The sequence below is a fragment of the Heliangelus exortis genome, chromosome 5 (assembly GCF_036169615.1).
Source record: "Heliangelus exortis chromosome 5, bHelExo1.hap1, whole genome shotgun sequence".
NCBI classification, from domain to species: domain Eukaryota; kingdom Metazoa; phylum Chordata; class Aves; order Apodiformes; family Trochilidae; genus Heliangelus; species Heliangelus exortis.
In genome coordinates, this window is record NC_092426.1 from 36,982,564 (window position 1) to 37,000,512 (window position 17,949).

Below are 17,949 nucleotides of genomic sequence, written 5' to 3' on the forward strand. Positions count from 1 at the left end.
TTCTAATAATGCTGAGACTTTACCTCCTCTTTTTAGAACAAACAGACCCATAAAATATCCTGTTCCCTACATATGACTTTAAGCAGCAGTGATTGGCTTCTTATTTAGTTTTGGAATCCACTCACCCAGCAGCCAAGATTTCTACTCCTCACAGCCCAATGAAGAAAATGCTTTTGTTCAGCACTTGGCAGCCCTCTTGTTGTTTTGTGTCTGCTGCTTTTGTACCTCCCAGCAAAAAGTGTCAGTATTTAGCTGGACAACTTGCAGAAAACATCCTGACATTACAATTCCTGGTTATAAGCTTGAACTCAAAGTTTTATGGTTATTTTAGGCACTGGTTCACTTCAATTTAATATGCTTTTAAATTACCCAGCATTTTCTCCAAAATTCATTCTTGTAACTTCATTGGATAACATAATTTCCTGAGAATTGCTGCAATTTTTTTCCAATTCCCCTTGTGACCTTCGGGTCTTTCATCCTCACAGAGATGGAAATGATTTGGGAGATTAATACAAATTTTGTCATGATGAATTCCCTGTGGTCCAGTGCTTTACACCTCAGCTGCTGTTCTGTCTTGATTCACTATTTTCTTCTGCTTTGACCTTTTTAGCAGTCTTTGACTTTTGTCCCAGTAGCAGCATCTGTGAATGTGTTTTCTTTTATTTCACTCGAGAGTTTCTCCCAATTATTTTAATTGAAGTTGCTCAGAAAATAGATAACATCTCCCAGTTATTTCATCATCCTCCACCAGCACTCCTCCATTTTCACTTCAGATAATCTTTCCAATTTTTTTGGTCATTAGCTTTCACAACAGCTTCTGACTTTGGCAGCCTCTTGGGGTTGGTTTTGTTTTGTGAGGTGACTTTACCAAGAATTACTGATCTATTTGCCTTCTGCCATTATCTTAACTCAAAATCAAGTTCTTCCTGAACATCAGTGGCCACTATCAGGCCTCCACATCACTGAATTGATACAAACTGTCCCTGATATGTACTTTGCCTTTAGTATTATTTGGCTGAATACCTTCTTGCAAGTCTACATCATCATTTTATAACTTCCACAGGCCCTTGCTACTAGAACTGCAAACTAAAACTTTCTTATTCCCAAGTCTACCTCATTTTAATGCTGTAACATTTGGGTTTTATTGATGCTTTGCTCAGAAGTTCTTTAAAAAATCATTATTATTCCGTAACCTGACTACCTCAGAGTCTCATTTTAACATATATTTTAAATAATTTATGTCTTCCCCTCTTCTTGGAGGTAGCCAACTCAAATCTGCTGATAACATCTTTGAATGCAGTCAGCCCTTAGGATTTGATAGATTTTGAAACAATATTTTCTTTCCTCTGCAGATTGTTGTGGTCTGGTATTCACTGGGATAACCTGTGTTACCTCAACTGTCTAAGAAGACCTGTTCCTATTATAATCAGACATTGGTTTGGGAATTTATTACTCAATATAGCCTGAAATTTCTGAAATTCCTCCTTTTCTTCTGCTTCTCTTCCTAAACTATGATACAGGGAGCCAATCCCAGTGCTTATTCACCCTTTTTATCCCATCACTTGTGTAGAACCACAGTGCACTCTCCTTCCTTTTTATAAACTTCATCTATTTTGACAAATTTTCCACAACTTCTCCCCCAGTCAAGGAATCCAGACAGCCATCTGTCCTGAGGCCATAATAACTTTTGCCCATTTTCTGTATCTCTGGTTGGTTTTCCTGTTGCTGCTGGACATGATGGACGTGTCCTTTGAAGATGTAAAATCCCTGAACACCTGTAATTGGTGCAACATTGGGTCAGGCATGGTATCCACAAGGAACTGGAGACCATTTTCTTGCAGATAAATTGTAGCCAAAGCCATGCAGTTTGTTATACTGGTCCATGTCAGATATTGGCATTATTTAAGGAAAATATCTTCTCCCACAAAGCAAGCTGGTTTTGCAGAATTGTGTATTGCCCTGTTAGCCTGAGACATTCCCTAATGTTAATCCTTCTCCATCATGAAAAGTATTCTTTTAAAAACAAGTGAGAAAACCTAAAAAGATTCCTCTTTGCTTTTCAACCAAAAGTGGAACTCTTCTGATTGGTGATTAACTGATTATTTTTTTTTTATTGTTGTATTGGGTGCTGAGGATCTCGTGTTATTTAATGTACCTGAAAAACTGAACTTCCTCAGCATATTTACCTCCAGTATTCACCTTCCTGTTCTGTCCTCTCTTTCCATATTTTCTGGTTTTTGTTTTCATTCTGAGATTACAGCAGGCTTTATGGGTTGATGAAATTAGTGGAGAAAATGCATTTTGTTACCCACTGTATTTTTGCTACGGGGGATGGCTTCAGCAGATTGTGGATTTCTTTCAGGGTCTGGTTGTGATTACAAGAAACACATATATCCCAAATTTTAAGGTCTACCTCTGTCATTTTTTTTTTTTCAGCAGGAAGAAATGTCACCATACTACCTGCTCACTGTAAGAATCATAAAGTTGAGAAATGCTCATCAATCAGATTTTTGTAAGTACCAGATTTTCTTACTAACACTATAGAGTTCTAAAATTACCTGATTAACCCCTGCTTGTATTACCCATGGCAGAAAAGCAAAATACAGAAATCATACCAGCTAAGAACTGGCAAACAGAGCCAATTTCTGCCACAAAATATCCAATTACAGTTTCAGTAGGGTTTTGCTGTTGAACTGCATTACAACTTACATGCAAAATATTCTAAAAATATGTAGAATTTGGCCAGTCCTTACCTCATGTTCCAGGTCCCCCAAGGGATGTGTTACATCACTCCTCTGTCTTCTCCCTTTTTCCTTGCTTGAGGACCCAACAAAGCGAAGGCTCATTTCCCATTGCTCTTTGCACAGAGGGAGGGTGAATATTTAGCTGTGTTATTCCAAAATGTGGTGGTTACAGTGCAGTTATTAAAGCTGTCAGAGGAAACGGCTGCACCTCACATGTCAAGGTTTCTCAGATTGTTTTGATACACTCTGAAATTAGAAACACAGACAATATCATAGAATCATAGAACTGGCTGGGTTGGAAGGGACCTCAGAGATCATCAAGTCCAACCCTTGATCCACTCCCGCTGCAGTTCCCAGCCCATGGCACTGAGTGCCACATCCAGGCTCTTTTGAAATATCTCCAGGGATGGAGAATCCACCCCTTCCCTGGGCAGCCCATTCCAGTGTCTGATCACCCTCTCCAGAAAGAAATTCTTTCTAATGTGCAACCTAAACCTCCCCTGGCACAACTTGAGACCTCTTGTGCCCTCTTGTCTTGCTGAGAGTTGCCTGGGAAAAGAGCCCAACCCCCCCCTGGCTCCAACCTCCTTTCAGGGAGTTGGAGAGAGTGATGAGGTCTCCCCTGAGCCTCCTCTTCTCCAGCCTCAACACCCCCAGCTCCCTCAGCCCTTCCTCACAGGACTTGTGCTGGATCCCTTCCCAGCCTCCTTGCTCTTCTCTGGACCTGCTCCAGCACCTCAATCTCCTTCCTGAGCTGAGGGGCCCAGAACTGGACACAGGACTCAAGCTGTGGCCTCCCCAGGGCTGAGCACAGGGGCAGAATCCCTTCCCTGGACCTGCTGGCCACGCTGTTCCTGAGCCAGCCCAGGATGCCATTGGCCTTCTTGGCCACCTGGGCACACTGCTGGCTCCTGTTCAGCTGATCCATACTAAGAGGTCTTAAATTAATTTTCTTGGAGAGCAGCAGCTGAGATCAGCCCTTGACATATATACCCCCTCTTCAGATTGTTTTGAGGCTTTTATTAGGTAGATTGTACAGTTTACTGATGAAAAGTATATTCTGTTTATCTGCAGTGGCAGGCATTAGCAGGGTTATTTCCTCTCATACTTGTCACCCTCTCCATAAAGAAATTCTTTCTAATACCCAACCTAAACCTCCCCTGGCACAACTTGAGACCTCTTGTGCCCTCTTGTCTTGCTGAGAGTTGTCTGAGAAAAGAGCACAACCCCCCCCTGGCTCCAACCTCCTTTCAGGGAGTTGTAGAGAGTGATGAGGTCTCCCCTGAGCCTCCTCTTCTCCAGCCTCAACACCCCCAGCTCCCTCAGCCTCTCCTCATAGGATCTGTGCTCGAGTCCCTTCACCAGCCCAGTTGCCTCCTTTGGACCTGCTCCAGGACCTCGATATCCTTCCTGAGCTGAGGGGCAGTTTATCTGACATACCTTTTCCAAAGAAATAAGATGAGGCACCTCATGCTGCCACTAAACCAGTTGCTTTTCTCCAGATTATTTGGCCTGGAAGCCCTCACAGGGGTTTTTTTCAGAAAATTAATTTGGACCAGGCTCTCCACCAGTGAACTGCTGCACATCACCAGATAAGATTTAAGAAAGGCTGAGGACATGGCAGAATCCCTTCTTGTTTTCTTCAAATGAACACTTTGAAGTGTTCCTTTGAGACAAAACTAGGCAAGCAATTTTCTAATTCTCATCAGCACAAATTAACATATATATTTTAGTTTTTTGCTACTTCAAATACATTGAAATATTAAAAAACCAAACCATTAAGCTAAAAGAACATCAGTAGCAGTGCAAAATCAGCACTTAGAAATGACAAGCCTTTGACAAGAATATCCAGCCTTTCCCTGGATAATTCAGAGAACAACATTTTCACCCCAAACACTACCAGTTTTTTCCATCTTCTTCTTCTGAAGGAATATGCTACAAAGCCATTTTCTCACCACTTCTTTGTATTCTACTCACTTTGGAGTTTCCAGAACATGTATGTCACCAGTGTTGATTTTCCAGCCAAAACTGAGTTGTGTGTTCAGATCACACATTCTGTAATACTGAACAGACCAGAGGACATTTCACATGATAACAAAGAAGGTCAAATTAATTTCTCCTCCTTTTTACAGCTGTGAAACATCATGCATACGTGCAAGACTTCACCTTCATTCCTTTGAAATGCCAATTTAATGTCTTTTATTATCACCTTTCATCTTGAATAGAAATTGAATGACAAGATAAGGGCTATGATTCACCAACTTATGCAAAGTGATTGCACAAAGTAAAATGATGCTGCATTCTCAGAAAACAGTGGTGATGTTACAGTCTTTTCCTGCAGCCTGAGGGATTTCAGAAGTCTTGCATAACGAAAAACAGACATCCAGAAAAATCCCATTATTACCAAAATCTGCATCCCTGGAGTAGGGATCAAGTGTGTGGGCTCAGCTTTTAGCTCTGCTAACAGACTTGTATAAGTTTAGGCATGTTGTCTGAGCACTCTGTGCCTCTATTGCCCTAGCTATAAAACATGGAAAACACAAATCTTCTCCCAGATTTTCTCTCTCTCTTCTCTGTTTACATGACATGCTCCTTTTAAAAGGGGTAATCTCTTATTTTATGTAGACAGAGCCTAATTTAAGATGCTAGTCCTAGAAATGGTGAGAATGGTATCTTCAGATTCTTAATTACCAGTAAACAAGATCTGGGCACCAGCAAGTGAAGAGAGGGGTGTCTTTGCTTTCTGTCAGTAATTCCCCAGATCCTCTGACTTCTGACTTATTTCTTAAGGATGCCATAACTTAATGGAGCACTGAAACTCAGCATGCTCTTAAACGAGGAAGATTAACAAATACTAAAGAGCTCTTGGATGGAGCAGCAACCTGCCTGTGCTCTCAAAGAAGCTGGAGTCTGCCAGGAAAAATGGTGATTTAAATCATCATAAAACGGTGATTTAACCATCTGATTTAAATACCTCAGTGCACTGCAAAAGGCATCTTGTCATTTCTAAGTGCTGATTTTGCACAGCTACTGATGTTCTTTTAGCTGAATGGTTTGGTTTTTTAATATTTCAATGTATTTGAAGTAGCAAAAAACTAAAATATATATGTTAATTTGTGCTGATGAGAATTAGAAAATTGCTTGCCTAGTTTTGTCTCAGCAATATGATCTTTCCCCCTGTTACAGTTGCCATCTATCTGCAAGATATCAGTGGAAGGCCAAACATCTTTGTGACAGCATTTTTTATATTCCTCTCCATCTCAGTTTTCATCTTCCTGGTACCAAGTCCAGGAACAAGTTGCCTTTTCAGCAAGCACAGTACCTTCTATGACTTGCTTTTTCTGCCCATATGTTGGCTTCCCAACTTTCTAAGCACACAGAGTTATCTGCTTGCTCAAGTCTGTATTTATCTCCACTTGGCTAAAACATGCTCCATTTCCCTGATTTTCTTCCAGTTCATTACAAGTGCAGTAACATCAGTTTTTTCAGCCATTAGAGTTTTTTATTTTACCTTGGCTTACTTGACAAGCCCTGGCTTCACAAAACACCACTTTCTGTCTGCTTCCACTGACATTCCTCAACATGACATTTGTCCCAGATTCATCCTTACTGTTTTTTTTTTTTAACATGAACTTTCAAGATCCATAGGATGTGCTCTTTGCAAGCCTGGGATGGAGCCCAGCTTATCCTGAAATCTTGTGTTACACCTTTGCCTGTAGACAAAACGTGGAGATTGGCAATGATTGCATCTGTTTTCAGAGAAAGAAAAAAAATTAAAACCAAAAGAAAGCACCCTGCTTCTCCTCAATGGGTCAATTGCCCATTTTCATGTGTCTACAGTTACTCCACCACTTTTGAGGCTCCTCTATGCTTAAAATCATAGAAACATAGAATGGTGTGGGTTGGAAGGATCCTTAAAATCAATTTCTTTAAGTTAGACAAGCCAGCCTTGGGTAAAAAGTGACTTTTTCAGTCACTGATGCCTTCATTTGCTCCTCCTCAGCTCCATGTTAGTGCCAGAGGCTTTTAAAAAAACCTTATGTTTGCTGACTCTATTAATGGCATCACTTAGGAGTAAGATGCCATTCTCAGTACTTTAAACAGTGTAGGAGGAATATCAGGCCAGGTGGTGTGGTGCAAACAGTGTTTTAGCTCTTTTCTTGCAGATAACACCCCTTCTGGTGACTCTGTTTCCCAAAAGGAAGAAGGAAACCAGGAAATAGGGTGGCACAGGCTCTCCAACGTTTTCCAGCTGCTCTCCTTAAACAAAAGAGTTATTGGGTGGCCACACAGAGCTCCTGGCCCAGCCCAGCCCAGCCCAGCTTTGCCATCATTACTGTTTTCTTGCTGGTTTATGGCAGCCCCTAAAGGCCACAGCTGCAGATGGACAAAGAGATGGCCAGGGATGGGATCTGGAATGAGGGGAATTGCCAGGGATAGGATCTGGAATGAGGGGAATTGCCAGGGATGGAAGCTGCCCCCTTGGACAGGTCCTTGGCCAACACCAGTGACCCAGAGCTGTGTCACAGCCCTCCCCACTCCAGTTTGGTGCAAGGTGGCAGAGGGAAACCCTCTCACACTCCTCTGGGTCTTGCATAAAACCCTGAAGAAGTGTTCTCTGTGAAAGGCTGATGGCTGGAGCCATGGCAGCCCATGTGAGTTCCTGCTGATCCACACACCCAGAGGTGCCCTTTGCTGCTGGAAAGGGTCTTGGGACCCATGAACACAGCAGGGGTGAAGAGGTGGGTGTCAGGTCTGGCTTGACATCCTCAGCCTCACTGGGACTGAGTGTCTGCAAAGCTCTGTCTGACCTGCAGAGGTGAATTTGAGCTTTGTGTCCCAGTAGCAAAGAGTTTAGAATGAGTTTCAGGCTTGCGGGTGATTTCCTTTCAGAGGCAAAATCTTCTTTGCTGAGTCTTGTCCTGCCTGTTTAAGAGGCTGTGGGATCCATGGGATGCAGCTGCCAGAGCTCAGGGAGCACAGGGTTGGAATCTTAGGGCTGAAATGTGGCTGAATATCAGGTATTTTGTCTAACCACAGAAAGCAAGTTCATGGGGAAGCTGCCTCAGCTGTGGAAGGCAACCTGATGCTCTTAGCTGGGATGTCAGACAACCCACACCACTCCCTTCACCCTTCTTTTTGTTTTCAGTTCTTAATTTTGGTTTTCATCTTTGGGCTAAGAAAGACGTCGCTTATTTATAAAAGGTGAACTTGAGACCTTTCTCCACCTTACACAATTATTTTGTGGAAGCTCTTCTTTTATCCATTCAGAAGAGATGAGTCAGTTCTTGGAGCCTTGGCAAATCAGAGTGGTTCTACAGATATCAGGGGTGATTTTTCTATGCAAAACACTTCCAAGCAAATTAGGGGGAAGAGACCTAGTGCAGGTGATCCTTTTAGTCCTGCCTCAAAAATACAAGTGATGCCATCTGCAAAGAAGGTGGAGGCAACCTAACATGTAAAAGCTTTGGTTGCTCTGTGGCTGCATCATCATTGAGTCTGTGCTCCAGGGAGAGAATTTACTTTGCCATTCAACTTAAATGATGGATGGGGTTGAGGGCTCATTCCCACAAGACTATTAAGTCTTGGAAAAGAATATCTCTGTTTAAGTACAGTAGATTTATGAACCTTTATTTACTTGAGCAAGCTACAGAGAGTAATATTAGAGCTACAGATGAGTCTTGCATCTGGATATTTTAAAGGAGTTCAGGTCAAATCAGCTCTCAGCTAAACAGAAGTTGGTGTTAGCTTCTTTGCATCGTGCTATGCTAGTGCAGGAAAATGTCCCCAGAGACCACATCAGATGGCTGAGAAATGGTAGAGTCTCTCCTCCTCCTTTTAGGTGAACTGTAGTAAACTCAGGTGCAAGGGGAACCTGTCTGTGCAGGTAGAGAGGAATTCATTAGGAGAAAATTATTTCTTCTTTTTGGCATTATGAAATGCAGTAACAGGACAGATGGGATTTGTAGCTTACATTCCATTCAGTGATCTTATGAGGCAAGCTTTTCTTGTATGCTTTGATTTTCAGTGTTGTAATCTTCTTGTGTCTGATGGAGATAAATTATTTTAGCATGTGATGGTTCAGTTGAAGAACAGGTCACGGGACTCAGCTCTCAGAGAGCAGGAGGCAGCTGGCTGGAATTCTGAACTTCTCAGTCCAATCCTGATTTTTTAGCTCATCTATGAGAAATATTTCCCCCCCCCCCCCCCAAATGTAATTGAATCCAAATAACTTAAAAATCAGCAAAGGATACCAAGGGGACTTAGTGATGGCTTCCAGAGAGACTTTGAGTTCATGTGCCTCAACTTCCATATTGGGATGTGGGGTGACTTCATCTCACCAGGGAATGAAGTTGAGACATGTGCACTGAGGTTAGGGCCTGGCATGGCATGAAATTGCTAATGATGCCCAGCAGTTGCATTAAAATTAGAGCATGAAGAAAATGCAAATATATATATATTCTTTTTTTTTACATATATTAGCTCACAGGTAGCAATGAAGAAAATAAATTATTTTCAGTAGTTCTCTTGTACACTTCTTTTTTCAGGAATAAGAGGGGACAAAAAAGAGCTGATTAGTTTTTTCAAATGCTCTCATATGATGAGGACATTATAGTCTTTGTACTATTCACCAAACATCCAACCATCCTGTTACTTTTTACTTGTCCCTCTGTTTGCCTCACAGTTTAGCCAAGTGGACTTCTACAGAAATACATAAGTTCTGTTAGAGACAGAGCATGGAGAACAACTTACAGTGTCAGTACAATTCAAGGAACACACAGAGACTCACAAGAATATTATGGGCAACAATAACTTATCCCCATCAGTAGGGACTGTACATGAATTGTGGCCAAAATCACGTGTGGCATTTTTCCTTTCCTCCAGGGGGGGAGGATGTGCTTTGTCCAAGAGGTTTCACCTCACCTTCTTCAGGGTGAAATTTGGACTCAGTAGTTACTAACAATTATGTGTAATTTCTCTGTGACCAGCTGGCCTTGATATTGCAGAAGTGGCTGAGGTGTGGAGGCACTTCTGGAGATCATCCAGCCCAGCCCTCTGCCCCAGTGCAATGGCTTCTTCAGAGCCACATCCAGTCAGGCTTTGGACATTTCCAAGGACAGAGACTACACAACCTCTCTGGACAACCCTGTGCTGGGGTTTAACCACCCTCGTGGTAAAAAAAACAAAACAAAACCCAAACCCACTTTTTTTCTTTTTCCTTTTCTTTTTCCTTTTCTTTTTCCTTTTCTTTTTCCTTTTCCTTTTCCTTTTCCTTTTCCTTTTCCTTTTCCTTTTCCTTTTCCTTTTCCTTTTCCTTTTCCTTTTCCTTTTCCTTTTCCTTTTCCTTTTCCTTTTCCTTTTTTTTTTCTTTTCCTTTTCCTTTTCCTTTTCCTTTTCCTTTTCCTTTTCCTTTTCCTTTTCCTTTTCCTTTTCCTTTTCCTTTTCCTTTTCCTTTTCCTTTTCCTTTTCCTTTTCTTTTTCCTTTTCTTTTTCCTTTTCTTTTTCCTTTTCTTTTTCCTTTTCTTTTTCCTTTTCTTTTTCCTTTTCTTTTTCCTTTTCTTCTTCCTTTTCTTTTCTTTCTTCCTTTTCTTTTCTTCTTCCTTTTCTTTTCTTCTTCCTTTTCTTTCTCCTTTTCTTTTTTGTTTTTTTGTGGGGTTTTTCATTTGTTTTGGGCTTTTGGGGGTTTTTTGTGTTTGTTTGCTTTTTGTTTTAATGGGACTTCCTATATTTTGGGTTGTCTCCACTTCTGGGCACCACTGAGAAAGCCTGGCTCTGACTTTATTTCCCTCTCCCCTCCCCTAATCAGTTATTTCCATACATTGAGTGGCTCGTGCTGCACCTTCTCTGCTCTGGGCTGAAGAGCCCCAGCTCTCTCATCCTTTCTCCAATCTCTCCATCTTCTTTCTGGACTTTTGCTAGGCTCACTCCAATATATCCTTCCCTCTCATACTGAGCAACCCATAAATGTAGGGTTTGCTGAGCATCACCCTCTACCTCCTGGCAACACTCCCAATGCAGCCTAGGAGGTTGTTGCCTTGATTGCCATAAGGACACATTGCTGGCCCATGTTCAACCTGGTGTCCCCCAAAATGCCCATTCTGCTTCCCAGGCTGTCAGCCTCCAGCCTGTTTTGATGCATGGGGTTTATTCCTCCTCATCTGCAGAATTTTGCATTTCCCCTGCTGAATTTCATGAAGCTCCCAGTTGATCCCTGGGGTGTAGGACTGGAGACTGCCCTACAGCTGGGCTTTGGGCTGCCAACACAGTTCCTTGAACCTTGCAGTTCAGACAGTTTTTAATGCACCCCACTGTCCATTTAGCCCTCCTGTACTTTTTGCTCCTTTAGAAAATGTATTGATAAAGAAATCAGCCCAGCAAATCAGTAAATTCCAGATAAAACTGTAAAAAAACCCCCACATTCCTAAATGCTACTGCTGTTTATCTATGGCTGGCTCAAAGTTTTAGCACTGCCAGCTTTCTCAGCTATGCCATGAGCCTTGTTTTATACATCTGTGGGGTTGAAAGCTGGGCTTTAAAAAAGGGTGAGCATCTCTGTATTCATTATGAAGAAATGAAAACCAAATTGGCTTTTGCAGCTACAAGAAAAATACAGAAATGTGTCCTCCAGTACCCTATGATGTCCAGAAACCAAAAAAAGGACAGAAATTATTTCTCAGCTCAGCTTAACATTGCTGAAGTTCCTATCTCAGCCACTTTGGTGTTTATGGCACACTCAAGATCTGCAGTGATAAGTGAGTTGAGATGAGGGATGGTCCGGATGGCCTCAAGGTGCATTTGGGTCTTGGCTTTTGTATAGGATTCCTGTGTACTCTTGAGAAACTGTAGCTCAGAGGCAGAAATACCACTGACCAGATGAGGACATCCCAGCCTGTCAGAGAGCACAGTGAGGGGAGATGTTTGTTATCAGACTGATCAGTAATCACAGCCCTTGCAAATTGAATCTTACACTGGTAATTGCCAAAGTCAACAGATTATCCTGTCACCTTGATTATGTAAAAAATTGAGATGCTGAAATGTTGCCTGTGGAAATAATTTTGAAGGCAGAAAGCTAACCTACATCCTTTGGGAGGGAAAGCTCCCAGAAGTGTCAAGAAATTCCTTCAGGTTCAGTGTGAAGAGTTATCCAGGGATCTCCCTGATCAACAGGCATCATCATCCCGGGATGTTCCAGTCACAGAGCTGCTGGATTTCAGGCAACACCTTATATTTAGGCAAAACATCCCAAAGCAATATATTGGGTATTCTTAAAAAAAAGACTCCAGAACAAAACCATGAGGAACTGACTCAAGAGTTGTGGTCATGCTTATGGACAGAGAGTGTTCATCTCTCTGCTCATCACGTAGTTATCTCCATTGTCATGGGGCCAGACTTTTTGCCTCTGCTCTTCCCTCACCAAAGCCTCAATTTACACAGCAGGATGGATGGGCCCTTCCAGTTGCCTCTGGAATCATTCCTGTCAAAGGTCTGGGAATCTCTTTGGTGTTTAACTCATGATTTACAGTAACTGGAGGCTCACTACCTCTGTCCCCAAGATCCAAATGCTTTCTGTCACTTCATTTTTCCTGAGAAGAGGTGCACAGTAGGAAAAAGCTTTCACATCTTTCAGGCATTAAAAAACACCAGGAAAAAAAGCTCCAGCTCCTTACTGACCTCCTGGAGAAGTAATTGTGCTGCTGGTAGACCTCTCCCTTCCTACCCCACCTAAGGACACGATGTTCTAGGCAGCTGTAGTAACTCATTTTCCATTGTGAAGGGCTAATAACTAGGTACACCAGCCATTTATTATCTGAATCAGATTCAAACCTGATTCTTTTGAAGATTTCTCATGAAGCTGAAATGCTACAGAGAGAACTTGCACTCAGGATCCCTCAAGAGTCTGTGGCTCACTCGCTGCTGCCTTGGTCACGGTTTCTCCTCCTGTCAAATTTGCAGAGAGCTAAATCAAGGTTGATAAGGGTCAATATAAGACTCCTGGCTCTTCACACTGTTCTATCCACTAGGACTCTGGGGTTTTTTTTTAAATTGTATAGGATTTCCTGCAACTATTGTATTACTTTCCTGCTTAAAAATAGCCTGTGGGGAATAACAAATTCACTTTACCCACCTATGTGATTTCTACCTCCCTTGTTTGGCCAATGTGTATTGGAAAGGACTGGACAACTCTCATCATGTTCAAGCTCCAGAGCATTTAAACTTCTTGTGTTGTGCTTCCACTGCCAGATATTTTGTGCCTGTGTTTCTATAGTAAGCCAATCTGATTGCTATGTGAGCCTCTGGTTGCCAACTGCTTCAGATGAAAAATTCCACACCAAAACCATCAAAAACTGTAGAAATCCTGTGTGGAATGAAACCTTCTACTTTCGGATACAGAGGCAAGTCAAGGTACAAACCCTAAAAGCTCTCCTCCTCATCTCACATTTTGTCTCATCTTCTTTAATCTCACTTCTCACACAGCTTCTTTCAGTTTAGCCCAAAACAGGTTGTCACGTCTTCTAGTTCCTTTTTGAGCTTACTTTAAATTCCCTTGGCAAGATGGGACAAAAAAATTTTGGCTTTTGCTGGAATCCACTTCTCCCTTAACAGCTAATTACTATTTATATATAATATATTTTTATATAATGTGAGGTCAGGCTCAGCAATGTGAGCCTGACCTCCTTGGGGAAGGCTGATGGGACCAGTGGCAGAGGGAGAACACAGAAATGAAAATAAAAAGCAACACTATAACAGAACAACATATTTCTCTGAGAAGCCATGAAACAGTGGCATTTCAATGCCAGGAAGCTGGAAAATTTGGGTATGATTAAGAACTTTACTCATTTTCCTGCTGATAATTCCATGACACACAAATACCTATGAAGAGGTGGTAAGTAGAAAGTAGAAAGCAAGTAGAAAGCCCAAGGACATAGATTAGGACATAAATTATTGATTTGAAGTGGTTTCTGTTGCCCTTTTTGACAAGAGGCAATACAGGAATTTTGGCTATCCCTATAACTTGCTAATAAATTGCATTTTTTTGGTGAGAGCTGCTTAAAAGCACAAAAGTTGATAAAAGAGAAATCTCAGTTTGGCTTTAACTGAAGAGATGAGAAGCTGTTTCTAACAAAGAAATTAGACTCCTGTTTCTATTTCTTGTGGCTCCTTGTCATCCCTACTCTTTTATTTCCTTTCTGCAAAGGAGGCCCCGAACTTCAGTGGAAGGGTTACAGAATGTCATATTTCTTGGTATTTTTCATTTCTTTTTCCCAGAATGTTCTGGAAATTACTGTTTCTGATGATGACATAATTCGTGATGATGACCAAGCAATTGTGCTTTTTGATGTAGCTAAAATCCCCCTTGGGGAAAGAGTGTTCACAGCATTCCCACTAAATCCACAGGTAAGAGCTCAGTCAGACATTTATTGAGATCCATTCTCTCCCCTCTGATTAAAGAGGAATTCTGCTACTTCTGTCTTTTACTATCAGGTAGTAAAAATGTAACAAAACTTATTAAAATATTGGAAATTGCACACAAGTGACAAAGTAGATGGCCTCCCCAAATTCTTGTTTGTTTTCTCTGGCACAGACTAAAGCCAAATTCCCAAATTCCCTAGAGCAGATGCAATTTTAGAGAAGCTTTGCTCTTCTAATAATCTGACAGAAAGTGGCAGAATTAATCTAATCCTCACAACTATTATATAAAAAACAATAGAAGGACAGGGAAATTGGATATTTCCACAAGATTTTATGAGATACTTAATCTTAGCTTGTGGAAGCCTGAAGGGAAGAAAGTGTGAAAAATAAAAATTTACTGGGGAGGCTTCTAAGCACCAAACACCTTTTGTTCTAGTACAGCTGAGAACCTTTTCTTTGGGAAGAAAAAGCTGCTTCTGCCTCTAATGCTGACAATAGCAGCAAGAAACAGAAGACTGATACTTTTTAGAGCATAAAGGAAATTAAATTTGCAACAATGAAGGTCACTTTGCAAATCTCAGTACAAGCTAATTGAGGTTGCTTCTTTTTTTCCTTTCTTTTTTAAAATTTATTCATTTATTTATTTACAGAGGAGGGAAGAGCTGGAGGTTGAGTTTGAATTGGAGAGAATGTGAGTAAAACCCCACTATTGTGGCAGCAGCAGTTCAGAGGGGTGTCTCAGTGCAGGAAAGCTTCCTGACCACCCAGTTTCATGTTAATGGACAGATTCACACTTCTTCCAAACTTAATGTGCACATCAACAAATCCTTGTAAGACAGGAAAATGCCATGATGTTGAAAATAGATTGGAATTTTTAATTCTGTGACTGTCCTTAACATTTACATGTTACTTATATTGGTCAGAGTTGGTTTACTGGGCTGGTAAATTGGGCTGCAGCAAATCTACAGATTTTTTGGAGATGGTTCTCTGGGTGGTTATATATATATATATATGTGACATATTAGTGCTGCTAAGGCTGTTACAAGCACTTTCCAGTATTTTATTGCAATTGAAGAGTTTCTACTTGGTGGTTATGTAGTTTCGAGTGAAAAGGGAACAAACTTCTACACACAGCAGGAAGGAGCAAGTGAAAAAAAGGAAAAAAAATTGAGAGAAGAATGTGTCCTGTTCAGGACAGTTATTCAGATTAGATTTTTTTATAAAATACATAATATTTGTTCTTGTTTTCTAGCCGGGGTCCTCCTGAAGCCATCCTCACAAATGGGGCAATAGTGGTAAAATATTATTTGCTTTTTTTTTGCTTTTTTCCTGTTCTTTCTCACATCATTCCTTACCTTAGCTGTCTATGATGGCAATGAGGGAAACATTGCAATTCTTTATCTTAGAGTGATACTACTTCTCTCTGAAGCTTTATCTTTCTGCAGAAAGAGGCCAGCATGATATTAGAAGAGCCTTCAGACTGCTATTTTTTCCCATTTTGTCTGCACCCATTGAAAATCAGTGTGTTTAGCAGAGCACCTCTTTCCACATGAAGTTAATTCTCACTTTCACTGGGTCCAGCAGAAGTCTCCAACACAGCTGACCCCCACATTCAAGCAGTGGCCTTGCTGGCAATGACCCTTCCAACATCTGGCAGCACTGATGCTGAGGTGGCTGGATAAGTAATTTAAGTTTTCTGTCCCCTCCCTGTCTTTTCTAGTGTCGTGAAGTAGCCTGCTTGGAAGTGTACTTGGACAGCAGGATGAAAAAGAAGCATTTTTCAGGTAAGTTTCTTCATTCTTTAACTGAATATTAGTGATTTAGCCCTCTGTGACAATGCCTAGAAATTGCATCACCCTAATACTGAGGCTTTCACTGACCACATCCAAGGTGTTTTGTAAAAACTTTGCAGTAGGGAATGCTCCCCGTTCTGCAGCAGGTGTAGGTTCAGGGTTCTGATTTCATGAGGAGCTTTGTGCCAGCCTAGAAACAGCACCAGATGTGGGTACAGAAGGTATCTAAGTCCCAAACTGAGATCCTGAAAGCCTCTGCTGTAGTACTGCTAAACCCTGGAGAATCTTTAAGCACAGCACTCAATGACCTTAACGTCCCTCACAACTTTTGGCATTTTGGCTTCTGCATGTGCACAGAAAAAACTCATTTTTTGCAGGGTGAGCCACTCCTCAGCTGGCTCCTGCCTGCCCCTGATCAAGATTCAGAATCTAGAAGTTCCTCTGCCCACATCCCCTGAGGGACTGGACCTGGTAGGCAATCTCAGAGCATGCACGACACACACCAGCAGGGTTAGGTGACCTCTTCATACAGACAAACTCATCTGCTGCAGTCAGATCTTATTTTAGGGGACTAAGAAGTTTTGTTGCTCAGATGATTTACAATGCAAAGTTCCTGGCTGCACTCACTGCATCGTGATGCAACTGCAATAAAACTGCTGAAATCTAAAATTCAGTGCCATCTGCATCACATTTCCATCTGGCTTCTTGTCCAGCCATTCCAAAGATAGAACCAGCAGTGTTGTTTGGGTCTTGAATGATTTTTTGAGGATGGCTTTCCAAACACAAAGGAATAGGAGAAGGGGTTTGTTCAAAGCTACCTTTTGCTTCTTTTTTTCCTTTCTCTTCTTTTTTTTTTTTTTTTCCTTACAATTAGAAGTAACTTTGTGTGTGTGTTTTATCTTGTTTTAGAGAACGAGCTGACATTGACAGTGAGAGGATCATTTGAAGAAACCCAGAGAGTTCCACTGGGCTGTGACTCCCATCTTCCAGATGCCACGTGCTTCCACTATGCCAAATACAAGCAACCATCCCTGGATGTTGTGCTCACGAAGAGCAGGAGACTTCCCAGCTGTGTAGGTTACCCCAGAACATGGACCCACAGTTGGGCCTCTGATCTAATCTGATCTTGACGTGTGAGTAGGCAGCAAAAGGGGGAAAAAATTTCTGTCTTTCATTTCTGTCTCCTTTTCAGTGTTCTTGTGTGTCATGTGGAGCAAGAAGGAGCAGAGGCATCCCCCTGAGTCTCCCTCTGAAGTCCCTGCCCTGGGAGCAGGAGGTGGTTGGTCAGGTAAAGTCTCTGCTGGCCACAGGGAACACTTTGCAAGCTTTTAAAGAGCAGTGCTGGTTGCCAAGAAGCAAAAACTCAAAGGCCACCTCTCTTTGTACAGAGCCAATGGTTTTCCAGCCTCCCACTGACATACAGCAGGGAATAATGAAGTAAATTATTTGCAGCAAAATCAAATTGGAAACCCAGGGGAGAAGGAGGACAAATCAAGATCTCCAAGCTGTTGCTCGTGCTCCTTCTGTTGTCCCTGTCCTTAGCCAGGCTGGAGGTCACTGGGTGGCACTGGGACAGATGGGTGATGCCACACTTATGGGGTGCTCAGCTTCTTTGGCTTCCCCTTGTATCTCACATTGCTGTGTGAGAGACTTTAGTTTTAAGACCCATATTTAATGGTGGAACAATTATGGTCATGTTTATGATTACCCAAAAGAGCTCTGTTCCATTCTAAGTGGGGAAAAAAAAAAAGGGCTGTTTTAAAACAAAATATTAATATTCCTTCATTTTACCTTTCTAATTTGCAGCACAGAAAATTTGATTTGCACTTCAAGGTGAAAAAATGGTAAGATAATTATTTATCTTCCTTCTGTGTTTTTCCCCTCTATTCTTTGTATTGTCAGTCAAGTTCTTGCCCCTTTCTTACTGCCTGCTTCCTGAATGCTGGCTCATCCTCATTTCAGACTATAAAATAAAATGGACTCAGTTCACTACCCAGAGA

General features: G+C 41.6%; 1 protein-coding gene across 1 annotated transcript in view; it reads left to right on the top strand.

The window, feature by feature from the left end:
* The window catches only part of LOC139796517 (cytosolic phospholipase A2 epsilon-like), a 38,371-nt gene that overhangs the window by 4,030 nt on the left and 16,392 nt on the right, over positions 1 to 17,949 (top strand). Inside the window, exons 3-11 of the mRNA XM_071744663.1 lie at positions 2,437 to 2,512; positions 13,012 to 13,148; positions 14,013 to 14,141; positions 14,807 to 14,847; positions 15,409 to 15,451; positions 15,877 to 15,940; positions 16,859 to 17,022; positions 17,142 to 17,237; positions 17,756 to 17,793. Coding sequence (XP_071600764.1) covers positions 2,437 to 2,512; positions 13,012 to 13,148; positions 14,013 to 14,141; positions 14,807 to 14,847; positions 15,409 to 15,451; positions 15,877 to 15,940; positions 16,859 to 17,022; positions 17,142 to 17,237; positions 17,756 to 17,793 — 788 coding nt within the window. The remainder of the gene's footprint in view (positions 1 to 2,436; positions 2,513 to 13,011; positions 13,149 to 14,012; positions 14,142 to 14,806; positions 14,848 to 15,408; positions 15,452 to 15,876; positions 15,941 to 16,858; positions 17,023 to 17,141; positions 17,238 to 17,755; positions 17,794 to 17,949) is intronic.